Source organism: Ochotona princeps, chromosome 17 (assembly GCF_030435755.1).
Source record: "Ochotona princeps isolate mOchPri1 chromosome 17, mOchPri1.hap1, whole genome shotgun sequence".
Classification (NCBI taxonomy): Eukaryota; Metazoa; Chordata; class Mammalia; order Lagomorpha; family Ochotonidae; genus Ochotona; species Ochotona princeps.
In genome coordinates this window covers 22,001,735-22,028,241 of record NC_080848.1, presented here as the reverse complement: position 1 = coordinate 22,028,241, position 26,507 = coordinate 22,001,735, and the positions used below count along the sequence as shown (strand labels likewise).

Here is a 26,507-nt window from a genome sequence, read left to right as displayed (position 1 = left end):
ACCCCTGCTGGAAGGGGGTCACGCTCAGGGCTGACTATGAAGGCAAACAGCCTCCGCTTGCATCAGAACTGCTGGCCACAGAGAGGCGCTGTTGCATCGCTCATGTTTAGTCCTCAAAGAAATGCAACCAACTTCTCTGGGTGTGTGCACGGCTGGCCCACGTGTGGAGGGGGAAGAATCAGACACTGATTTTCAAACAAAAGCTGCCAGGTGTTTATTAAAACAGTGCAGTTAACTGAAGCAAAGTTGACTCTAGTATAATCATTAGCCCTCAATTAGCACGCCTTCAGGAAGGCCTCTGAAAAGATGTGACAGGACTGGCTTCTCTTGGGGCTCCTCTGGATCTAAGGAAAAGAACAGAAGAGATTACACATTTGACTGACAGCTCCAGGTCCCCAACAGAGACATGACCTGCATCTTCCTAGATAATGCTTAGCTCAAAACCCCTTGATTAAATCCAGCTGCACTCCCAGAATCACTCCTCAACATTTACGAGTCTCTGAGAAGACCAAACAATGAGTCTTCATGAACAGAACAATTCCAAAGTTCAGCCTCGAAGTCACCACATGAGGTCAGAGGTGAAGCCATGAGAAGGGATGCAGGTTCTGTATCTTAACTAGTGGGCAGCGAAGCTCAGAAGTGGCCACTGATGAGCTATGGGAAACAGGGAAAGCTGCACGCTCTCTCCTGAGAAGCACTCCCGATCAGAAGACTCAAATCCACGCAAGCTACACTACAGCTGTGTCTGAGGGCACCTCTCTATTAAGTCTATTCTGCTATGTGGATAAAACTCAGTAACGACCATATTTTCGACAATCAGCGATGCCACGTTAGAGATCTGACCTCGGAAAACAAAGCTGGACTGCTGCCATCTGGGTAGGCAATCACAAGGCAGGCCCAGGGCCAGCCTCCTGGCCCACGCCCAGCCCACGGCCTGACGATGCAGCAACCTAGGGACAGCTCTGAAAGCGGACAGCAATGGTATGTCCTTCAAGTCAGTATCGTTCATAAAAAGGATTTTCTTACTTCAGATAGTCTCTTCAGAAGTCTGAATAGTGGTGTAACCTGAAAAAGCGAAAGACACATAATTTAAGCAAAATAAACTCATAATTACTGATGGTATTGTCAATCAGCTAACAGAACAGCCACTGGGAAGATTTGGGGGGTGGAACTCATGAGCAGGGACCAATCACAATTCTCATTCAGTTAGGTTCCGCCTCCTCAACCTGACATTCTGAAGAATTTCAATGCCTCACACTTGCAAAAAAATTAAGCTTGCTCCTAGGCCCGCTGCAGTAGCTTAATGGTTAAATTCTTGCCTGGCAACCGCCAGGATCCCATACCAGCACCACTACATGTCCCAGATGCTCTGCTTCCCATCAGCTCCCTGCTTCTGGCCTGGGAAGGCAGTGGAGGATGGTCCAAGTGCTTGGGACCCTGCACCTGCGTGGGAGACCAGGAGGAGGAAGCTCCTGGCTCCTGGCTTTGGATCGGCCCAACTTCAGTTGTTGTGGCCACTTGGGGAATGAACCAGCACAAGGAAGATCTTTCTGTCTCTCCTCTCTGTAAATCTGTCTACAACAGAAAATAAATAAATCTTCAAAAAAAAAAAAAAAAAAAAAATTAAGCTTGCTCCAAAGCCTTAAATTGGGACCTATAAAACACTGAACCAGCCACAGCCAACAGACATACTGTCAGATTCAACCCACTTTTAGCGCAGCTGGGACAGTCTCCCTCTGGTGAGCTCTAACGGCACAGCGGGCACTGTGGCAGGTTAAGACGCCACGTGGGATGCCATCCCAAAGGTGGAGTGAGTTCCTGGTTCAAGTCTCCACTACTCCACTCACGCCCAATCCAGCCTCATCCCACTCAGACCCTGACGGGCAGCAGAAGACAACTGTAGCAGCCAGATTCCTGCCGCCAGCCGGACCCAGCTCCTGCCAGTTGTGGGCATGTAGGGGAGGGAACTCCCTCCTCTCTGCCTTGCAAATAAATAAAAGCAAACATTTTTGAAGCTTTGGAAAGGAATTTTAAAATCTAATTAGTATCTACACCTTTTCATAAAATCTGAAATGAAACAGCCACTTGGAGACTGATCTGAAATGACTAATGGAAGTGGCCCAGAATGGAGCCATTTTCCCTTCAAAGTACAATTTGAAATCCCATTACTGTGTAATGGGAACTATCTTTTCAAAATCAATTTACACTCTTCCTTTTATGCATCTCCAATTTCAGTATAAATCTTTAAAAAAAAAAAAAAGCAAAATAAGGAAGATAAGAGTCAAGGTGAACACTACTACACTCCACAATTAAGCATGCCGTACAATTTGAACCCAACTGTAGGAACATACTCCATGCCTTCCTAGCTCTGAAGGAAAAGCACAGGAGCCTGTGACTTGAACATAAACACGTTACCTGTACATCAGGGCCTTGCCCTTCTCATTCCCCAAGGCAAAGTATCCACTTCTGGGGGAAAAATCCATGGTGTGAATGTGAGAAATATTCTTCTTAGTGACTGGGAAGTTAGAAAACACGGTACAGGAAGGCAGGTGAACCTGCAGGAGATTAGAAAGACTTTATATTACAACTGAGAAACCATTTTTCTTAAGTTTTAATCTGCATTCTGTCTTTTTGTTGGAACAAGCTCATCTATTGTGGCACGTGTCGAAGTACAGCTCTCTCGACGGAACAAGGGGCACTGACACCAAGTCTCAGCTGGGTGCCTGGGTGCCTGGCCATGTGCCACACAGGAGCCTCCAACTCTGGCTCCTGGTCCTGCTTCCTGTCGTCGCAGACTCTGGGACGCAGCAGGTGAAGGCTCAAGCACTTCAATCTCTGCCACCCGCATGTGGGCACTGGCCTGAGCCTGGTTCCGGCCCTGGTCCAGTCCCAGCCATTGCAGGCATTTGGACAGTGAAGCAACCAATGACAAGTTTCTCACTTTTGCCTCTCAAATAATTTCAAAGAGTGTCCTCATGTAATCAACTTGATGTTTAAGTGAAACGTGTGAGAGGCAGCATTCTTACACCATCCAGTACAGTGCCTGCAAAGCTCAGATGTCTACTGCAAAGCGGAAATCAATAAAGTGAACTCAAAAGTCAAGGTCATCCACTAATGCGCCAAGTTAATGACCACAGTAAAGAACACTAACACCTGGGACAGGGACCAGTGCAGTGGCACAGCAACCTAATCCTCCACTCTGCGTCTCCAGCACCCCACACAGGTGGCACAGCAGCCTAATCCTCCACTCTGCGTCTCCAGCACCTCACATGGGTGGCTCAGCAGCCTAATCCTCCACTCTGCATCTCCAGCACCCCACATGGGTGTTGGTTTGTATTCCGGCTGCTCCACTTCCAATTTACCTTTCTGCTTATGTCCTGGGAAGACCGCAGAGGATGCCAAAGCCTTGGGACTCTGCAACCACAGGGGAGACCAGGAAGAAGCTCCTGGCTTCAAATCAGCTATGGTCACTGCAGCCATTTGAGGAATGAACCAGTACATAAAAGACCTTCTCCAGCTTCTCTCTGTAAAATCTGCCTTTCAAATAAAAACAAATCTTAAAAAAACAAAAACCTGGGGCCAGCTTTGTGGCATGGCATGCTAAGCCACTGCCTGCAACACGAGCATTCCAAATGAGTGCCAGTTAGAACCCAGATGCTGCATTTCTGACCAGCTCCCTGCTAATGTGCCTAGGAAAGCAACGCAATATGGCCAAAGTCCATGGGCCCAGCACCCACATGGGAGACCTTGTGGCTTCAGAGGGGCACAGCTTCGGCCAATGCAGTTATTTGGGGAGAGAACCAGAGGATGGAAGTCGTTTCTTGCTGTGTCCTGTCTCTCCCTCTTTCCAACTCTGCCTTTCAAATTAAAAAATCCTAAAATCTGATCACAGAGAACAGAAAATGTAAACATTAATGAAGTCTGGTTTTATGCAAATGAAAAGTCATCCAACTCATGTGCAAAGTCCCACCAAGTATCCCACCATCACAAAATTTCCCCTTTACATTTTTATTTTTTATATTTTTGCTAAATGTTTTGCCTTTTGCAATCTCTCCTTGAAGTGAAGTGAATGACAAAGACCCAATCTACCAAGTGGAACTGTGTTCTGTTTAAACAGAGCCAGGGCTCCCCTGAAGCCAGGCCGGGGGGACACAGTCTCTTCCTCCAGGGTGTACTCCTGTGGCAAACGGGCTCAAGTCCAAGGCAGGCAAGACAAGTCCGCTTTCCAAGAGTGGATGAATGAACCTACGTAAAAAAAGCAGTTCCCTGAAGTAGACAAATGCTCTCCAACTTGTCCATGAATTTCAGCACTTTCACGTTCAGATACATGACAGCCATTACCCAGCCAGTCCTGTAAGGCAGTCTGCCTTCACCCACATTTTGGATGACTTCATGCCACCTAAGCAAAGATGATTTTCAGGCAATATTGGGTAAAAACCATTAATACACACACCTGTGTATTAAACAGGCTTCAGCCAGCCACTGACACAGCCAACTCGCTCTGACACTAATTACTACTGACCACTTTGTCACAAAAAGGAAGCTTAGGATGATTCCTCAGGCTAGACACAGCTACTGTCAACTGTGCCAGGGGCAGGATCGGCCTGCACTGCATGCCCGCCTGCTAAGGGGAAGCAGTGGCAACCTACTACCCCAAAGAAACTGGCAGAGCCCCAATTTGATCTTAACTTCTGAAGTTCTTAAACACAGGCATCTCAAGGCATTAAGTGTGTGCTCTTTTTAAAGTAAGCAACGCAGACTCCTACTTTGCGGGGAGGAGTCATGATATGTATATTGCACGATGTTTTTATATCAAGTTTGGCAATGTAAAAAGCACCTGACTTTGGTAAGTGGCTGGTCTTCTTAACTTTTTTGCTTGGGTTATTCTAAGTTTGCTCCACCCATCACCACCACCACCAAGCAAGTGACAACTAGGAATAAGGATCCACAACATCAGAGAGTAGAACATTAGGGACAAATATTTGCTGCAGGGCAATGAACAGTGCTGGGCCACAGCAGACCACTGCTCCCTTCCACCTGTCACCGACACTCCCACAGAATGCCCCCACCACTTTCTTCTCAGCATTCCTGGCATGACACTGACACCCGAGGAGCTGGTTTGCCGACTCTTTCAAATGAAAACACGTTAAGAACCAATTTACCTGTTGAGTAATTTCTTACAAGTAATTTGTATTAAATCACTTTTTATTCACAACCAAAAAAGGGAATATATTGGTTCTTTTTTTTTTTTTTTTTTTTCCATATCTATATTTAAAAGTGGTGGATTACAGTCAAATTAGTTATCTGGCCAACCCAGTCCAGCCCAAAGTTTGTATTTTTAAAAATTTATATAAAGGGAACAAATTCCATGAATATATTGGTTCTTAATCTAGTCCCATGTAATTGCCTGCTATAAAAAAGGGCAAAAGTTGGAGGAAAAGAAGCACTGCAACTTTTTAAAATCTATTTTTGCCAAAAAGTAATGGTGTATTTTTACACTTTAGTAACAGGGCACACTGGCAATCTTTGATGCAAATGATGCCTCTTGGATATAACACCATAATGCAATAAGGAACCTCTACAGTCAGACACAGCAGGCCCACATCCACACCAGGATACTCATCAACTACCCACATTTATTATTAAATTTTATCTCCTCTGCCGACTTGGCATCTACCTGTAGAATTCCCCAGTAAAATCTCTCACTGCATCTGCATTTGGTGCCTCTTCCTTCACACAAATGATCTCACGGGGTTAGGACTTTTGTGTTCTGATCTCTCTTTCTCTGTCCTACAAGGTTATCTACTAGTTAACAGAAAATCCCATAAAGCCACATCTTCATTAATTCCTTCCCTTTACATCCAAAACCATTTCTATCATGACATTAAGTGTCCACATATCCAAAATCAGCAAGTAAAAGCTATTCCTCTGTGGATTTAATGGATAGAGTCCCACCACTTTCTCCTACAGCCAAGAATGCAGACATGTTAGCAATCTGTCTTCAGAGTCCCCTACTGATGTAATGACTTAGATTTACAGTCACTGCTTTGAGCTGGGAAAACAGAAACGGCTGGAATCATTATAAGCACTTGCACTTAATGGCACCAACACTGCTTCACTGAGGCCCTCCGAAGCGGCCATGCCTGGCTTCCTTCCATTACATATGATGGCTGACTACCACTTACAAAACACGATTTGGCTGCTTCTAATAAATTCCTTGTGTGATGCAGCCACAATAAAAATACATAAATGCTGTCATGATCACTGAAGCAAACTAGGCAGAACTATTAGGCATCATGCAGAATAGATTATGTCAACAGGACATAGATCCCATGGTTTTCAAAAACAATTTACTACTATTAAAATGATGAGAGGTTAATATGTACTACTATGCCACTGCCTAGAGGAGCAGGGATTTTTAAAGACAACTTGAGTGAGAACCTTCTCATGTATCAAATGTTCCATTCAACAGGGTGGAGTAACATGCAATGCCCTATTCTTCAATTTTTTCTGTCGGAACAGTTTATCAGGAAATCTTATACAGTTAACAGCAACACTGTTCTTCGTAATATGGCAGAAGCCTCACTTACCCCCTGCCCTACTGACCACAGAAATTTTGTACAGATTCTAGGGCTCTGAGAAGCTTCCAGCAAAGCTACTGTGATGCCAGAAAGAGTACAAAACCTAGAAGCAAATTCTGTCCTTTACTATTGACAGTGGGCATATGAATCCTCTAGTGGACTGCTATTTGAGACAAAAACCCTATGAAGAACTGTTTGTAAACTATACACTACTATAAAACATTGATGAACTAACTGAGCCAGATCAAAGTAACTGTCTTTGTAAAAGCATTTAGTCTGGTCCCAACCTCATACAACAGCACAAGGTAATACTGCTACTTAAGTTCTATGTATTCAGTATACCCAGTATCTAGAGCTGGTTCTGTCTGAAGTGCAGGAAACAAATTTAAGCCCAGCTGTGAGGCTGGGCAAGACAGTTAACCCACGCTCAAAGCTCTATTCCTAGATACTTGCAAGGGTAGCCTGTGGACATGATAAAGGCGATTCATTGTGCCAAAACCACGGACAGAAACAATGCAGCTGATACTAAGCCTGGCTTTACATCTGGAAGCTGAAAACTTTGGCAAATGCTAGGTAGATGGTACTCACTTGAACGCCCAACAAAAATTTGGCCTCCGCAATCCTAACAAGCAGGTAGGGCAGCTGGGGAAGCTAAGCAAATCCCATCTGACTCTCCCAGGAGAGGCCTTTCAGCAGCCATTGGGCAGTCCTCTGGATTCCGGACTCCATCTTTTCCCTTGGCTGGTTTTGCTTTGTTGCCTTTCACTGTATCTTTGCCATGACAGTCACCACATGCTGAGTCCTTCTAGCAAATCACCAGAGCTGGGGATGGTCCCGAGTACTGCCAGCTACCTGACTGGCAGGATGTTCACAATACTTTCAAGTTCTGTTTTATTTTAAAATCTAAGAACTGGGGTAGGCACAAACCTCGCGGTAAGATGCTAGTTAACAGCTAGGTCCCACGGAAGAGCGACCATGTCCACTCCCCATCCAGGCCCTGCCTCCAGCTTCCCACTCCCACAGACCCTGAGAGGTGGCAGTGACGGTTCCCGTCATCACTCACACCACCCACACGAGAGGCAGAGGAGCCAAGTTCTGGCTCCTTGCTCCAACCAATCTAGCTCCAGTCTCGCTCCAGAGACCACAGCCTCTGGGGAGTGAGCCAGCAGATGAAGAACTGCTTATACTTCATTTATTCAAGTTTTTAAAGGCAGAGGAATAAAAAAAAATGTAGAAAAATGATGTATTTGCCTGATATCTATTCCTTAACACTTCAAAAACTTTTCAGAGGGGTTAGCGTTGCAGCTTAATGAGCAAAGCTGCTGCCCACAGTGCCAACACCCCATATGGGCACTGGCTTAGGAACAGTAGCCCCATTTCCAACTGGTCTTCCTGCTAAGGGCCTGGAGAGGCAGCAGCAGATGACCCCAGTGCTTGGGCCCTTCACCCACTTGGCGGACTCGGAAGAAGATCCTGGCCCTTTTATCTGGCCTGGCCCCAGCTGTTGCAGCCATCTGCAGACTGAGCCAGCAGATGGATGACCTTTGTCTCTCTGTCACTTACTTTCAAATAAGTAAGTATAGTTCTTTTTTAAAAGTTTGTGGAACACAGAATTAAAAGTTTACCTGCATGCAAAAAAAAACACTGAAATCCAGGCATAATTACTTTAGAATATGCATCTTTCAACAAATTTTTTGGAAATTCTATGTATGCACACACTTCAAATTTTTTGGCACCAAAATAAACTTACCTTTAATTCCACTTTCCACATACAGCTAAGAAAGAACAGGATGGCTTTCCCCAAGAAACTGACATAATACATACTTGGAGATCACTGTACATCATCTTAAAAATCACACCCAAAAACCTACACTGCTAGGGCCAGTGCCACAGCTCAGTAGGCTAAACCTCTGCATTCAACACCGGTATCCTATCTGCACACAGGTGCTAGTCTTGCCTGTTTCACTTCTGGACCAGCTAGCTCCCTGTTGTGGCCTGGGAAGGCAGCTGAGGATGGCTTAAGCTCTGAGGTCTTTGCACCAACATGGGAGACCCAGAAGTAGCTACTAGCTCCTGGCTTAAAACTGGCTCAGCGCTGGCCATTGTGACTATTTGGGAAGCAAATCAAAGGGTGGAAGATCTCTGTCTCTCCTTTCCTCTATAAATCTGCCCTTCAAATAAAAATGAATCTTAAAAAAAAAAAAAAAAAAAAAAAAACCTACAATTCTAGTAATTCTATCCTGAAATATGCCCTCTTTTTCATGCACTCACTTCACATTTTAAAATTACCAAAAATGAAAGGAAGGAGTAAAGAAATATTACCAATCTGACACCATCTTTCATTTTATCTGAAGCAATTGCCAAGATTTCTGTAGTAGAGTTGAAGGTCAGAGAAGTAACACCTGTAACCAAGTTCATTATAGCTTTGATTGGCTTTGGGTTTGTTTCTTGGAGACAAGAATTTTGGTTGTAAATGTTAACCACTCCACAATTGGAACTGTAAAGAGAAAGAGAAGTAAAGAATTTTAAACCACGTAAAAGGATTTTGCAATACAAGGAAAAACAGAATTAGCCCCACAAACTGGTATTTGAAGGATTCATATGGCAAAGAAGGCCCAGTGGCTATCGAGTCCACCCCACAGCACAAGACACACACATCCCAGGGATAGCATCGTGGTACAATGGGTTAAGCCACCACTGGGATCCCATACTGCAGTGGTGGGGTGAGCCCAGACCAGGACTCTGGCTAGCTGGGTGTCTGGTGCAGCTTGCTCCCTATCCCCAGCATGGTGTTATAAGAGCCATCAATTGCTACTTTCCAGGACATGCATTAGAGGAAGCCAACTGGGAAGCAGACTGGCCTGGACTTTAACCAGCCACTGTGATATGGGACGTAGTCTTCCCAAGCAGCAACATTAAACTGAACCACATACCCACCCTCCACCACCACCATGAATTCATGGCCACATAAATTCAACTCTTCCAACACTGCTCTTCCTCCTCCCTTGTTCAATGGCAACTTCAACCACCAGCTGCCCATGCCTAGAGCCTGAAAATGACCATTTCTCCCACTTCGAAGCACCTGTCATTTTTTGCCCACACCCTCTAGCCCCATGCCGTCTGCCAGTGGATGGGAGCTCTGTTTCTCCTCTCTATCACTCAAATAAGTATATATGCTACAAGCAAAAGATTTTAGCTGTTTTCACAATGAAGAAATGTTAATGTCTGAGTACATGTTTACCATGCTTTAAACATTATACAAAGCATACACACATGGACTCACCACATGGAACCCCATAAATTTGTGTAACTGTCAAAATTTCTATAAATCCTGAGGACTTCTTCCTACTTAATAGTTTCAAAACTGTAATACATCCTAAAGACCGCTAAAGCTGTGCCCTGCCTGCTGTTGTAGCCCAATCCTTAGCTTTCATCCCACCTCCACTCCACGCAAAACACAAATTTTCCTGCTGTTTCTCACCCTTTCCACGAGCGCAATGCCTTTCTCCAAATCCTACCTGGCCTTCAAATAACCCAACTCAAGTACCAGTGATTACCAAAAACACTTTCCTGAATGTTCAATCAGAAATACCATTCTCTCTGCTCTTTAAAAAATATCGTATCTCAACTACAGTCTTGATGAGGGTTTGCCTCTAAACAGATGTATGTAAACATCCATCTCCGTCAAGATCATGAATTGTGAGAAGGTTGTAGTGTTGCTGCCCTGTCCACCTCCCTGTGCAACTGCCAGGAACCCAACTACATGAGACATGACCACTGCCCAAGGTCTGCCCTAGCAGGAAGCTGGCATTAGGAGTCAAGGTGGGCACTGAGTCCAGCCCTCCAAACACAACTAGCACCTTGAACTAGGCCAACTACTCACCACTGAGGCTATTTATGTAGAAGATCACATAAATGGCACAAATTGATTCACAATCAATGCAAGCTAAACCATATTTTTTTAAGATTTCTTAAATCATACAACTCTTAGTAATGGTACTATTCACACATTTAAAAACACAAAAAATACACAATGCTACAACAGGTGGAACACCAGGCCTACAGGCTATATAACAGGCCCACAGGATCCTACAGCTTGGCCCTGCCAAGGCAATCACAGGTGGGACTCAAAATTCAATCCATTTGTAGCAGATTAATTTTCAATTTGATTTTCTATGGCCCAACAATATCCAAAAGCCTCTGGCATAAAAAAAAAAAAAGTTCCCCATCCCAGCAAAACAGCACTACTGTGTTTAAAAGGTGAGGCTTGGGAACCAAACAATCCGGGCTGTAACCCTGAATCTAACACAAGCTCAGCCCAAAGGGCCTCAGCTGCCTAACAGTCGACCATGCAGCAAGAAATAAGAATTTCTTATGCAACACATACACATCAAGCACTACCTGGCACATGGTAAGTAAGATACATTCTCATTGTAACTATTCAAAGCACAGTTCAAAACCATATGGAAACCATGGTAACAAAAAATCATATTTTATATTTTTTAAAAGTTAACGAAGACTGAAGTCAACAATCTCTAACCACCTGATACAACCTGATTACAGAAGATAAAAATGGCTATTTCCATGGGTTTGACCTATAGTCCTCACAGTGGTGTCCAGTTTATACACACCTCCAGCAACTCCAGCAAAGATGGGCGCCCATGGTGCTGACAAATCCATGTACCATGCAGCACATTCAAATCTTAACACTCTCATTGATGCAATGCGAGGAAGGTGACAAAAATTCCTCTTTACTCACCCACAAGCCACATACTGTCCATTCCTGGATGCGGCGATGCTTAATCCATACAAGCTGCCCTCATCCACAAATCTGTTAAGGCACCGTCTAGAGTTTACATCCCAAACATACACTTCTCCATCACCTGAGTAAATGAGCCAAAAAAGAAGTCTGGTTAATTTCACTTCAGCCTTCAAGGCTGACCATTCTCAGCTCTATGTTAAGAGAACAAGCAACTATAAAGACATATGATAACCTCCTGTTTATAGAAAACCACACTAAAACTATTTCTTGTGGGGCCAACACTGTGGAGTAGAGGGTAAAACTGCTGCCATACGGACACGGACGTTGAGTTCCACCTGTTCCTCTTCCAGTCTATCTCCCTGCTAATGTGCCTGGAGAAGCAGCAGAAGCTGAATCAGCTGCTTCGGTGCCTGAACTCACATGAGACACCAGGATGAAACGTCTAGTTCCTGAGGTGGCCATTGGGGAGTGAACTGGCGGATGGGAGCTATCCCACTCTGGCTCTCCCTCTCTCTCCGTGATTCTGCCTTTCAAATAAATAAATAAATAAAACTTTGGAAAAGCGTTTAAAAGTTAAAATAATATGATACCCATCACAAAATCAATTTTGTGAAACTTTGATTTGAAGACAAAACAAATACTAACACTCAAGGCTTCTGTTCTTTCTCTTTTCAGAGTTTTTTTAAACCTCTAAAAACATGCTGCTGAATTACCAAAGGCTCTGAGCTGAAGTAGATAAAAAGCTCTGCAGACTGCAGAACACGGCTGCTGGCTGAGCCTTCCTAACGCTTCCCAGGACCCAGCTGGGCAGGAGCGAGGCTCATGGCTAGCACTGTCCCCAGAGGAGGGTGCCCTTGGGGCAGGTCACCAGTGACCAGCCACAGAAGAGATGAGTCCACTCACGAAGAAAAGTATTCACACCCTCCAAGTCAAAATGATGGTACTGTTGGGATACCAGGGGTGATAAGTTTGAGCAACTTCAAAAAAAAAAAAAAAGATAAAATGAAGTATGTATTGGGCCCGGCGGCGTGGCCTAGCGGCTAAAAGTCCTCGCCTTGACCGCCCTGGGATCCCATATGGGCGCCGGTTCTAATCCCGGCAGCTCCACTTCCCATCCAGCTCCCTGCTTGTGGCCTGGGAAAGCAGTTGAGGACGGCCCAGTGCATTGGGACACTGCACCCGCGTGGGAGACCTGGAAGAGGTTCCTGGTTCCCGGCATCGGATTGGCGCGTACCGGCCCGTTGTGGCTCACTTGGGGAGTGAATCATCGGATGGAAGATCTTCCTCTCTGTCTCTCCTCCTCTCTGTATATCCGGCTTTCCAATAATAATAAATCTTTAAAAAAAAAAAAAAATGAAGTATGTATTAAATATGCATGTCCCCTCTTGTTTACCAAAACATGTGAATACTGCCACTTTTAACAATTACTCCTTTATCATGTCTAACTCAGAATGAAAATAGCGATACAAATTAACCCCCAAAATAAAGTTGGCCTATTAACTACAAAGGAGATAGGAAATCAAACACGGATTTTGGTTAAACTTGAAATAGAAACATACCTGATGTTTGTCTTGTGTTAATAATGTAACTTACCTGAAGAGGTAAATATTTTTTTACTATCTGAAGAGAATGTGGATGCTGCGACTCTTCCATTAATTTTCATGCTACCAATCAGTTCTTTGGTCTAAAAGAATAAGTACTGTTAATCAAACTGTTAAGTGTATGGAGGTTCACATTGCATAAAATTTTTTAAAAATCCAGTTCTCTATCTTCTAACACCTACTTGACGCTGTTCTCAATACTCAAGTTCTCTCTGGGGGTGAGCATTTAACCTAACGATTCAACTGCTGGTGCAGACACTCCTGTTAGCTCCCGGGTTCGGTCCCAAGCCAGGCTCCTCACGACCACTCCCAGCTAACATGCATCCCGGAGGCAGTAGTGGTGGCCTAAGTGGCGGAGTCCCTGGAATCCCCATGGAACCCTTGGGCTGAGCTGCCATTCCCGGCTTTGGTCTTGGCCCAGTCACAGCTGCGGAAGGTAGCTGGGGGATTCCCGTGCAAATGGAAACACTCTGTCTCTGTCTCAGGTTCAATACCTCCCCCACACTGCTACCTTAGCCAGCAAGCGACAATATGGCCTCACCTTCATTGAGAGCAAATGCAGATACCCGGCAATGCCATTTATGAGCAAGAAGGAGCCGTCTGGAGAGACTTCAAAGCTCCTAACTATCCTTTCTTTCAAACCTAAAGAGATGAATCAATTAAAAAGGCTTAATACGGTTTTCAGTAAAGTTCTCTTTAACTGACAACTTCTTACCTCTTAAAATATTTGTCTAAAACAATCTGACCTCATGAACGACTGACTGTAACACTAACACACGGTCATCGCAGACCTTCAACTAACTTCTCTGCCTTGGTTACCATTTACCTCTTTAATTTCAAGTCAGAGATTCAGCTCTCCCAACAGTAAATTTATCAACTAACTTTTCAAATGTAAGCAGAAAAATTATACTTTCTTGTCACAAAGTTCAGTACCCAAAATGAAAATGCACTGTCACCAAAACAGCCACAAAAGGTAACAATGGGGCCCGGCACGATAGCGTAGTGGCTAAAATCCTCGCCTTGCACATGCCAGGATCCCATATGGGCACCGGTTCTAATCCCAGCGGCCCTGCTTCCCATCCAGCTCCCTGCTTGTGGCCTGGGAAAGCAGTTGAGGACAGTCCAAAGCCTTGGGACCCTGCACCTGCATGGGAGAACCGGAACAGCTCCTGACTCCTGGCTTTGGATTGGCTCAGCTCCGGCCATTGTGGTCACTTGGGAAGTGACTCATCGGATGGAAGATCTTCCTGTCTCTCCTCCTCTCTGTATATCTGGCTTTCCAATAAAAATAAATAAATCTTAAAAAAAAAAAAAAAAGCTAACAATGTATATAAATTAGCAGCTGACCACATAAGCACCCCATCATGAAGAAGATTGTAACCTTTAACCTCATAAATAAAAAGAATAAATTTCACATTAGCGTTTGAGAAAAATTGATCAGCTGGGACCAGTGCTGTGGCATAACAGGCAAAACCACTGTCTGCCATGTCAGCATCACATATAGATGTGAGTTCATGTCGCAGCATAGTTAAACAAATTCAGCCTGGGAGAGAACAGCTTATGTGCACAGCAGAAATCTTACCTCTCACTTGATGCACAGGAATTAACTTTCCAGCTAACATATCATAGACATAAATAACCTTGCTGTGGGTACTTGTGGCTAAAACCTCTTCTCCTTTAGCATTAAAACAAGCCTTAAATATTGGAAACTTTTCCAAATAAATGCTCTGGATTTTAGGATTTGTTTTTCCATCAACCTGTAAATACAGAACATTTCTTTGGGTTACTTCCACGGATGTTGCATGCTGCAGGGAAACACGTTTCAGGGACTTTGCAATGCCTACCTGAAACAGTGACACGGCGTTGTCTAACCCAGCAACCATCACCACCTGCGCACACGGATGGAACTGCACAGATGAGATCTGAGCAACAGTAGGCCGTTCCGCATTAGCATGCTGGCAGTTCTTCATCTATGGAGAAACGAAGCCAAAATTTTTAGCAATTCAAACAGGTTAACATCAGTTTCTTCATAGCATAAAGAAAAAACATTACAGTTTACAATGCAGAAGAAAGTAAACTGGAACAGGAACCAAAAGACCCTATCTCAGCCCTGTCTAGCCAGTTATTTTACAACTCAAGAATCCATTTCTTAGCATCCTTCAAATGAAGAGTACGACATGACTAAGCTGCTTTCCAAGGAGAAATCTAAATTTAACACATATTCTTGCAGCATTAGTATACAGTCATTTCCCTGTGATATACTCTTCAGGGCTAGGGGCCTTTCACTCTGTCCCCTAATAGATTCTAATGGTTCCCCTGTGCCATCTAGATATACCCGCCACTGCAGAACAGGAAAGAGAACTCTGTATAGAGTGACCCATTAATTGACAACTATTAACTGAAGCACTATGTCAGAAGGGCACTTGGCTATGCAGTGAGCCAGCTAGACCCAGCACCAGTAACTAGTGCAGGACACTTCCGGTTGCTCCTTTCCACAGCGCCATTGGAGCAGCAAGAACAAGCTGTGTGAAGAACACACAGGCACAGAAGAGCCAGATAAAGTTCAGAGGCACAAAAGGATTTAGCATGTTCAAGAAACAGAAAAAGATCAGCAGACAGTAAGGGCTAAGAGGAGGCTGAAGAAGTGGACAGTCCCATTAGGAAGGGCAGTATGGACTATGGTAACTAACTCATAAGCTTTCAGAACGCAACAAAAAAAAATCACATGAGCTGATTTTTAAAGATCTACTTATTTCTTCCGAAGGTAAACTGACAGAGAGAGCTTCCATCCAATTGGCCACGGCGTAACTAGATCAAAGCCAGGAGCCAGAAACTGCATTCTTGGTCTCCTACATGCGTGACCTGGGCCAAGTTGTTTAGGTTATCTTTAGCCACATTCCCAGGGAGCTAGATTAAAAGCGGAATAGCCAGAACTTGATTTGGGATGCCTAAGATGCAAGCAGTAGCCCAACCCACTGCACCACAAGGGGCTGGCCTGCTAATTTTTGTTTTTAATTTGAGAGAGAGAAGGTAGCATAGAGGGGAAAGGGCGGGGAAAGAGAAGTAAGAGACACAGAAAGTGCTCCTCCATAGGCTCAAATGCCCATAACAGCTGGACTAAAGCCAGGAGCCAGGAACTCAACCCAGGTGCCTTTCTAAGTGGCAGGAAGCCAGGCTCTTGAGCCATCACACTGCCGCCCAGGGTGCACTTTAGTAGGAAGCTAGAATCAACAGCCCAAGTAGAAATAGAACCCAAGCATTCCACTTCGGGACACAGAAACCTCAACCAGCATCTTAACTGCTGGGGAAAGACCCTTCCCCATGTTTTATTAAGAAGTTCCCTCAGGGGCCCGGTGTGGCAGGTAGCCTGGCACCTAAGACCTCACCTTGCACACATGCCAGGATCCCATATGGGTGCCGGTTCATGTCCCGGCCATTCAACTTCCCTTCCAGCTCCCTACATGTGGCCTGGGAAAACAGCAGAGGATGGTCCAAAATCTTGGGACCCCGCACCCACATGGGAGTCCCGGAAGAAGTTCCTGGCTCCTGACTTCAGACCAGCTTAGCTCCGGATATTGCAGCAATTTGGGGAGTGAACTAGTGGATGGAAGATCTTTCTTTACATCTCTCCTTCTCTTTTAAATTTGACTTTCCAATAAAAATTAAATTTCACACACACACAAAAAAAACCCTCCCTCAAGCTACTGGGGGAAGAATGGTTTGGGAAGAAATCAAGTGGAAAAGGAGAGGTCACTCAGAAAGCCTCCGCAGTGTGTCAAGCGAGGTGACAGCAGAACGGACTACACTGCTGCTACAGCGAATGAGGAGAAATGCAAAGGAAGAAATCAAACAGAACTAGAATTACAGGGGACGTAATGTAATACCTCAAGCCTTTTCACGAAAGGAAACAAACCTACCATGTGTATTGCCACCCCACAGACAGGAGAGCCTCACACACGAATAACTGAGAAGCAGGCTGGAGGTTGAGGTAAACGCTGGGCAGATCCTACTTCACCGACTCTCACCTTCAAGATTCCTCTTGGAAGAGAAGCCGAGGTGGAGAGGAAATTTCCAGTCCTTTGCAACAAATCATCTTCATCTTCACTTTCATCTAAGTTAAACAAACCCACAATACTGGTCTTTAGAATCAGGGAGGTGGCCCTTTGTCGCTCCCAAACTTCTGTTATTTTCAACATCAACTCCAAGTGGTCAAAGCAAAACGCAAAACATTAAGAGAAGTGTGACAGAAACTTTAGCATAGAATGTTAAGTCCAACGTGGATTCTGGAGTGAAAGTAACACATAAACAAGATAAAGAAAGAGCAAAAAAATTTTTTTTAAAGATTTATTCATTTTATTACAGCCAGATATACAGAGGAGGAGAGACAGAGAGGAAGATCTTCCGTCCGATGATTCACTCCCCAAGTGAGCCACAACGGGCCGGTGTGCGCCGATCTGATGCCGGGAACCAGGAACCTCTTCCGGGTCTCCCACACGGGTGCAGGGTCCCAATGCATTGGGCCGTCCTCAACTGCTTTCCCAGGCCACAAGCAGGGAGCTGGATGGGAAGTAGAGCTGCCGGGATTAGAACCGGCACCCATATGGGATCCCGGGGCTTTCAAGGTGAGGACTTCAGCCGCTAGGCCACGCCGCCGGGCCCAAGAAAGAGCAAAAATTAAACAAATCCACTCCTACATAGAAAACAGCAACTTGTAAAAATGGTAAATGCATTATAGAGTGGACAGATGCAGCTTCATAAACTCACATGAAGGTGGACTTTGCGCTCAGAAAGATCAGAGTCAGTACAGTGTGCCACAACTTCCAGAACTAACTGGGCGGCTTTTCCTGGGAAGATGACTCATGATCCCAAGAGACAGCTGAGAAGCACAGCAAGCTTCCCAAAACACAGAGCAAGCAAAAACTACACTGAAAACTCCTAAGCTTCTTGAGGGATTCTGGTAAAACCCCAGCCTTTGAATTGAGATTAGAAAAGCCTGCACCCAGGATCAAAAGTGCAATCAACCGCAGGAAAAATTTTCAAGAGCTGCCCGCAGCTTTGAGTCCTCCCAAGCGCTTGGTGCAGTAAGAGGCTCTGGGAGTGCCAGCAGCCCTGCACAGCTACGTTCCCTGAAACAAACATACAAAAGCAACACAGTTCTGGCTTCCCCAGGTCATGCCTGATTCGGGGCACTAAATCAGCAGATGGAAGCTGAAGCTGAAGCTGAATTAGCAGAAGAAGAAGAAGAAGAAGCAGAAGCAGAAGAAGAAGCAGAAGCAGAAGAAGAAGCAGAAGAAGAAGAAGAAGCAGAAGCAGAAGAAGCAGCAGAAGAAGAAGAAGCAGAAGCAGAAGCAGAAGAAGAAGCAGAAGAAGCAGCAGAAGAAGAAGCAGAAGCAGAAGAAGCAGAAGAAGAAGCAGAAGAAGCAGAAGAAGCAGCAGAAGAAGCAGAAGCAGAAGCAGAAGAACAAGAAGCAGAAGAAGAAAGCAAGCAAGAAAACTTAGGGGCTAGCGTGGTGGCCTAGCAGCTAAAGTCCTTGCCTTGATTGTGTAGGGATTCCAAATGGGCACTGGTTCTAATCCCAGCGGCCCGGTTTTCCATTCAACTCCCTGCTTGTGGCCTGGGAAAGCAGTCCAGGACGGCCCAAGGCCTTGGGACCCTGCACCCGTGTGGGAAACTCGGAAGAAGCTCCTGGCTCCTGGCTTCAGATCGGCTCAGCTCTGGCCACTGTGGCCACTTGGGGAGTGAATCATTGGACAGAAGAGCTTCCTCTCTGTCTCTCCTCCTCTCTGTATATGACTTTCCAATAAAAATAAATAAATCTTAAAAAAAAGATAACATTTTATAATAAACTTATAAGTTCAAAAGGGAGGACTAGAGAACTGTCAAAAATTTAAAAAAAAATACTTATTACCATTTGATATATTTAAGGCAAAGATTTTGCTGTAGAAAAGAATCTCACAGTGGTAGAGACCAGCCTCACTGTCATAATTTCATCAGCCTTCAAAAGCATCTCTCTGGAACAAGGCATGGGCTCCTGTACGTCAACAGCATGCGGTGAGGGGACAGGTGTGGACAGGGGAGGGGGGCAGCTGGGGGTGGTAGTCAACTGAAAGCCCATCAGATTCCCCAGGGACCAAGGAAAGCTCCGCCCCTCCGTGAGCACAGACCCCAGAGTTCCTGCAGGCCTTCAAAGGCTAAGCCCAAGTGTGAAATGCAGAACTCCAATCAGATCATCAAATCCAATCCCAGTTAAATCCTCCCACTCCAAACCATCACAAAGCAGCACGTCCTTATCAGCACACAAGCCAACTTAGAACCTGGAGCTCAAGACAGCCTTTAATGAAAGGAGTAACCACCTGCGCTGGACCTGCCGTGTCCCATTTCCGAAGAGATGCTAAAGTCACTAGTAATGTCGTCACTGGGACTCGGAATCAGCACACAGCACCACTTGTCCTCCCTTCCTCACACGCCATTATGCAGCAGAGTTCAGCTGAGAAACACACAATTCATCACCTTGCAGTAGACGGCTTGCCACAGGTTGAATATCTCTGATCTGATCTGTCTGAAATCCCAAGTGCCCAAGAGTTTACCTTTCTGTCATCACGCACATGAGATGGCGTGGGCGTGGAGTCCAATTCTGAACATCCAATTCACTTCCATCCCATGCGTACCTCACACACAGTCTGAAGTCGCTTTACCCTGTATCTTTCATTTTGATGGCCTGGAACTCGCTACTTATACCATCATACCACTGTTCACAGAGCGGCAGATAGAGAACTTGGGATTTCAGGTTTTTGAATTAGGGATGCTCAATCTGTTTTGAATCTTACATTACTTATAGAGGGCTTCCCACAGTGAAATGACACACTCCAAAACAGGACATTTAAAAAAAAAACACATTTTCAAAATTCTCAGGCTGTAACAAACGTAACAAAGCTCAAATAATAGAAATGGGGGGAGGCTTTTCCTTTCTGACGTATGAGTTATCAGTGCTCACCATCTGAAGATGTTTTCCGCTTGTTATTCTCTGCCCAGGCAGGTACGCCCCCCATGGCATGCTGGAATCTAGGGGAAAACAGAAAAAATTTCTAAATCCAAAGGGATACTGAAAAAATCCTAGAGAGTAGGGGAGTGCTTCTTTTCAAAACAATGTCCATCAGGAAAATGCAGAATGAAAGAATTCCCATCAAGAAATTTAGAATGGGGCCTGGCGTGGCAGCCTAGCGGCTGGAGTCCTCACGCAGCATGTGCTGGTTCTAATCCTGGCCATCCCACTTCCCATCCAGCTCCCTGCCTGTGGCCTGGGAAAGCAGCTGAGGACGGCCCAAAGCCTTGGGATCCTGCACCCACGTGGGAGACCCAGAAAAAGCTCCTGGCTCCTGGCTCCATATCAGCTCAGATCTGGCCATTGCAGCCATTTGGGGAGTTAATCAGCGGATGGAAGATCTTCCTCTCTTGTCTCCTCTCCTCTCCGTATATCTGACTTTCCAATAAAAACAAATAAATCTTTAAAAAAAATGAGAAAATGTGCTTTAAAAAAAAAGAATTTAAAATGAGAAACAGCATAATATGCAACAAAATCCATGCAAGTTCCAAAGGTTTAAAGCTGTTCACACAGAGCCTGGTGCAACAGCTCAGTTGGCTGACCCACCCCCTGGAAGCACTGGGATTCCATATGGGCACTGTTCCTGACCTGATGCTCCAGTGCCCACCCAGCTCTCTGCTAATGCATCTGGGCAAGCAGCGGCAGATGGCCCAAGTGCTCCCCACCATGCCAGACTCGATGGGGGAGTTCCAGACTCCCAGCGTCAGCCTGGCCTCTCTCGGACTGTTACAGGCATCTACAGTGAGCCACGGAGTGGAAGATAGCTTTCTCTGTATTTAAATAAGTGAATCTTTTTTAAAAAACAAAAATGGAGACAGACCATGACACCAGGAACTCTGAGTACTTGCGTTCCACAGTGACTGCTCCAACAGCCTGTGCAGTTCATCCTGACCATCTGTACCAACTACCTGTCAGACAAATCGCAATCCTACATCCCTATCCTCTCATGGAGACACTCACAGGATGCTCTCTGGCTCAGCAAATTTAATACAACCAACTTTATACATCAATAATTTCCAAGACCCTTTTTTTGTGGGTGAGGGGGACTGTTCAAGAATAACAGAATTTTTTTAAAACATTTGTAACAACTACTGTTTAAAAAAAAAAAGGCAGTAAAAATCAAGAATGCTTTGCATGAGATAAGACTGTCCTGGGACAAGTCAGGCCCTCACTGCCCCAGGACTTCACAGATTCCCCAGCCCTCACTGGCCTCCAGAGCAGGGTGGGGCACCCCAGAGGCACCTGCAGTGAGCAAGCAGAAGGGGGCGCACTCTGCAGCACTAACAGAGGGCCTTCTCACCCTGTAGAAGTCCACACCATCTCAACACTCCTTTTGCAAAAATACTTAATCTGATTCTAACCAAGCTCTTGTGTCTATTTTTACAGAAAACAGAGATCACCCAAGAACAAGATGAACAACACAGCAAATAATCTGAGAGGAAGAAATGGGCGTGACTGCTACAAGGGTTTTCCTTTAGGGAGGTGAAAGTCTTTTGGAAGGAGAATTAAGAAGCAGCTGTACGACACTGACAACATACTAAATGCCAGTAAATTGTGTCATTCAACATAGTTAACTTTGTTATGTGAATTTCACCTACAGAAAGAAAAAATGAGACATTTTCAGGATGCAAGGCATTCTACAACACAATACTATCTAAACAGCACAAAAAAATTAATGTCACAGGAAAAAAACTAAAAGATGGATGTACTAGTTTAAAGAAACAGTTTTAAGTGACATCACAGCCAGGGCCAACACTGTGGCACAGCGCGTAAAGCGGCCACCTGCAACACCAACATCCCCTGTGGCTGTTCCACCTGTTTCAGCTGCCGGCTAATGTACAAGATGGCCTGAGTGCCTGAGCCCTAAACCCTTGTGGGAGACCAGAAGGAATCCCTGAGTCCTGGCTTTGGCCTGTCCAAACTCCAGCCATGACAGCACTGGGGGAGTGAACTAGCCAACGGAAAGTCCCTCTCTGTCTCTTCCTCTTAGTGTAACTCAAAGTTCTAAAGAAGCAAATAAATCTTTAAAACAAACAAACAAAAAGACAAAATCCAAATGTAATGTACGCATCGTATGACAATTGGAGAAATTAAACTGGACAGGTCATTAACTACTACTTTATTGTGATAATGGCACTGCACGCAGGAAGGACAACACCCTTAATGTCATGCCAGCGAAGGAACCATGAAATTATCTGGTCTGCCCCTGCCCAGGCAACCACAGGCGGGACCTGAAATCCAGTAAACCTACAGCAAGATCACTTTTACACTGGTACTTCTGTATGTCTCACGAATGAGGTTATTAACAGCCAAAAGGCCCTCGGTAGAAAAATGGTTCCCCCGCTCACCCCATCGGGCAGCACACTGTGACAAAAGTAGGGCTAGTGCTCCACATCAAACATACTTCATTCTCTGCTGGGAAAAGACACACCCCAAACATGTACAGCAGATGCAGCCAAATGTTCAAATCCCACTGGACATCAGATGGCAGGAGTTCACATATGTGCAAATTTACAGAGGAGAAAATCATGGGAATGATATCATTTATCATATCCAAATGAACAAGTGAATGATACTATCACTGATTATATTTGAGTGATAGAATTTCAAGCGTTTTTTTTTTTTTTTTTTTTCAAATTTTCTTTGTGTTTGCTTTTCTTCCTACCCTTCAAAATCCCCAACTACTGCCTCCAACAGCAAGGACGACCAAACGGAAATCTGAATATCCAAAAAGCTGCCAGAGCTAAAAACAGAATCAACCGAAACCACTGATTACAGACCCTTAGTCCATCACAAGAAAAGGGACACTCACTCCTCTTTAAGTCTCTTTTGAAGATTCTCTTTCGAAAGTTTACTTTCACTTGCGTTTTTCATCATATCTTTCCGAAATCGATTGTTCATCATGTCAACCCTACAAGAAAAAAAAAAGCATATTTTAAGTGACTTCTAAGGTCAACACAAACAGCTGTTGTGTTTAGTGTTTTGAGAATATATTTATTGAAAAAATGTGAAAAAATAATACAGGTCAAGATTTGTAACACAAAAGACGCGTCACACGCTTCGTCATTCCTCCTGCAGCGGAAAGGCGCCTCCGACATCCTCCAGTCCATCCTTGGCAGGATTTCTACACTAAAAATTCATCATGACTTAACAAAGTTTACACCATCTTCCAAAATAAACCACAAATAAACTGAAAAGTTACAAATACATTAAAATCAAACTTTAAAATATATTGAAGGAAAACCACAGGTGAATGGTGTCCCTGAGAAACAACATACTGTTAGAAACAACAGGAAGACACAGGTTCAAGCAAACACTGAGGCGGCGGGGACCTGGTGCAGCAGTGTGGGCCCCTCGGTGTGTCGGGTTCAGCTCCTGCTCCAGCTCCTGCTCCACTGCCAAGCCCAGCTTCCTGCCGGGTGCACCCTGGGGAGCAACAGTGAGGGTTCCTCCTGAGGTTCATCGCTGGGCCCCACGCCCCACAGGGACACCTAGAGCTTGTTCCGTACATCCGGCTTGTCAGCATCTGGGCAAAGAACCAGCAAATGAAAGGTCTCTGTGCGTCTTTCTCTGCCCTTCTGCCTTTTGAATAAAGTAAATTTTTTAAAATCTTAACTTCTGTGTTGAAGGAAAATTTGCAATGAATCTGACAATAACAGGTCTGAAGTCCTCAGTAGGAATTAGCATACTAAGATCATGAAGAAAACACCTCTGACAGACCAGTAGACAAAGGTGTAATAGAGGAAAAAAATGCCCATAGCTAGTAACAAAATGTTTTCTCAGCTCACAGTAAGTTGAGATATTTCACATCACCACTGACAAAGTTTAAAAAGAAATAACTACTTACAAGTATGGACTGAAATGAACTAATCGTTTTAATGCGATGAAAAATCAGTATGCAATCTTAACTGTATTTATCAGAGCCTTAAAAGCGTCTGGGCTCTTGGGTCAATTCTACTGCAAAAAGAAAAAACAAATCCTTCTTGGGACTGGCGCGATGGAGCAACTGGCTAATCTACCTGCAAGCGCGAGCATCCCATAAGGGCACTGCTTTGTGTCTCCTCTGCTCCACTTCCCATCCAGCTCCCTGCTTACGGTCTGGGAAAGCAGCAGCAGATGGCCCAAGTCCTTGGGGCCCTGCACTCATGTGGCAGACGCAGAAGAGGCTCCTGGGTTCAGACTGGCTCAGCTAAGCTCTGGCCATTGTGGCCATTTGGGCAGTGAATCAACAGATAAAAGATCATTCTCTGTAAATCTGCTTTTCCAATAAAGATAAATACTTCTTCAAAAACCTCTTAAGAAACTACAAAAGCCTTTAAAACACGTTTATTCACAATGATATATTTCAAAGTTAAATATAACATTCATTAACTTATGAGAATAAGAAAATGTATCTAACAGCAGGTTTGTGAAATGTGGTTAATTCGTGGAAGGAACCACAACACAGCGGAGAGAAGTCCTTACAATAGGACTTCGTAGAGAACAAAAATCAAAACATAAGTGGCCAGTGGATTCTCATTTATGAACTTACATTTCATATGCGCTAGCTGGATTGTTTTTAAGCCTTGTTCAGTCCCCAGCATTGCGTAACAAATTCTACAGGTGCTATTTCATTTAATCCCCAGAGCTTCCTGATATAGATGCACTTTATAAATCAAAAAGACAGACTCTAACCATGCCCATGGGCAATGGGTAACTGGCAAAACTCAGGTCTGACAACAGACATTGTTCTCCTGGCCAGCCCACGCAGCACAGCCGACACGGGCAGTCAGGCAGGCAAGCACAGGACTTCCCCGGGGGACAGTGACCCTCGGCTGCACTTTCAACGTTTCTCAACTCTCCACATAATTGTATATCCACAGGGAATAATATTAAAATCTGCAATATAGCTTTTCAAGTGCCCAGAGGTGTTCTAGAAGAAAAGTCAAGCAACTCACATTTCTTCATCTTCATCGTCTTCATCCACCCACACTGGCTTCTTTGAAGTTGGAAAACCACCTTTTGCTTCATTTTCCACTTCCGAGTCACCGGAGTCTTCACAAACAGGAGCCTACGGACAGAAGACAAGACACCTTGGAGCCCTGAGCTTTCCACCCCATGGCGGCAGACAGCTGGCCCTTTCAGTCGGACGGCTGGTGGAATGCTGCCATGATGAATGCTGCTGAGGCTGCCGCGAGAGAAGCTGGAGACAGAAGCAGAAAACCCAGAGAGCAGCACCACGGGCAGGACGGGCTGCAAGGGTCAAGGACACCACGCCCACTTGCTGACAGCTAGCGACCCAGTAGGAGAACAGGCTGACATCCGAAGGCAGGCATGGCACAGCGCTGGCAGGGCACACACCGCAGGCTCGGACGCTAGCAAGGCTAAATGTCCCAATTCGTCTCACATCCTTGCTTGAATCTCTCTTCGTTTTTCACTATTATTGGTCTCCTCCCTCCTTAAGAAACTATCCCACACTATCAAAATGTAATCTATAATACATGATATCGGCTCTAAAGCGAGCTTGAACCTTCCCAAAACCCCAGCGAGAGAAACAGCTAGGTGATTTCTACCGGCCCTGCCACTGGTTTAAGGTCCTTCCAGCCCAAGGTCGGGGGTAGGGGAACAGGTCGCCTGGCCTGGGTCCTTTCCAGCGGGGCGGAGTCGAATCTGGAAGCCGGGTCTCATGGGCTGTCCCCTAGCCAGTGCCAGTCATCAGGTGAGCAATTACCCCTGTGCCAGCGGAAGGGGCCAAGACCCACAGAACCCTGCTCCAAAGCCGGCGAGCGTCACGCCCACACGCCGACTGCAAGATGCCCACGAAGGGACTCCCCCGATCCCGCGAGCCGAGCCGGACGCCGGCCCGCCGCCGCCCAGGGCGCCCGGGGCGCCCGGCCCGCCGTCTCAGGTCTCCCGGGCTCCGCCCCCGGGGCCTCGCCGCCCACCGCGCGCCCCGCCCGAGCGGCCTCCCTCACCGGCGGGCCCCGCAGGCGCCGCAGCAGCGCGTCCTCGTCGTCCTCGACGTCGCCGAAGATGAACTCCTCCAGACAACGCTCCACGTCCGGCTTGTCGTCCTCCAGCGTCAGGCGGTTGCGCTGCCGGAGCAGTCTCTCGTCCTCCTCCGCCGCCACGGCCATCGCAGCGGCCGCCGCGCTGGGCCGCGCCGGCGCCTTCCGCTGGGATGAAGGGGCGGCCTTTCGGGGCGGCCCGCCCGTCCTGGGCCCGGCTACACCGGCTGCCTTCGTGCGCTTCTTACGGTCCGGCCTCATTCCGGTTTTCCGGCCCGGTTTCGTCAGGCGCCTACGTTCCGGCGGCATCGCGGAGTTTGGAGAAGAAACGCAGGCGCTCACGTGGAAACCCCTGCGCATGCGCCCAGGCACCTCTCCGTCAGCGGCCGCTGCAGCCCCGAGGGTCACAAGGAGCCTGCGCAGCCTCTCGCCACGTGACCAACACTCACCACCACCCCCTCACTACGTCACGC

At 45.8% G+C, this 26,507-nt stretch overlaps 1 protein-coding gene across 2 annotated transcripts; it reads right to left on the bottom strand.

The window, feature by feature from the left end:
* Positions 1-199: 199 nt before the first annotated feature.
* On the bottom strand, positions 200-26,394 carry UTP18 (UTP18 small subunit processome component). 2 transcript variants are annotated; one of them, XR_009246997.1, is made up of 14 exons: positions 26,002-26,394; positions 24,985-25,097; positions 22,860-22,958; positions 19,940-20,007; positions 16,970-17,055; positions 14,789-14,914; positions 14,527-14,701; positions 13,486-13,586; positions 12,937-13,027; positions 11,341-11,464; positions 8,904-9,078; positions 2,416-2,555; positions 844-1,065; positions 200-344 (listed from the first exon to the last, which is right to left on the bottom strand). XR_009246997.1 is itself a non-coding variant. In XM_058676620.1 (14 exons), exons 1-13 carry the CDS (start codon positions 26,392-26,394, stop codon positions 1,041-1,043), a joined length of 1,716 nt encoding a protein of 571 aa, XP_058532603.1. In that variant the 3' UTR covers positions 200-344; positions 1,027-1,040. The 2 variants fall into 2 exon arrangements, 1 of the variants encoding a protein (XP_058532603.1); XM_058676620.1 differs by having other exon boundaries at positions 1,027-1,065.
* Positions 26,395-26,507: the final 113 nt, after the last annotated feature.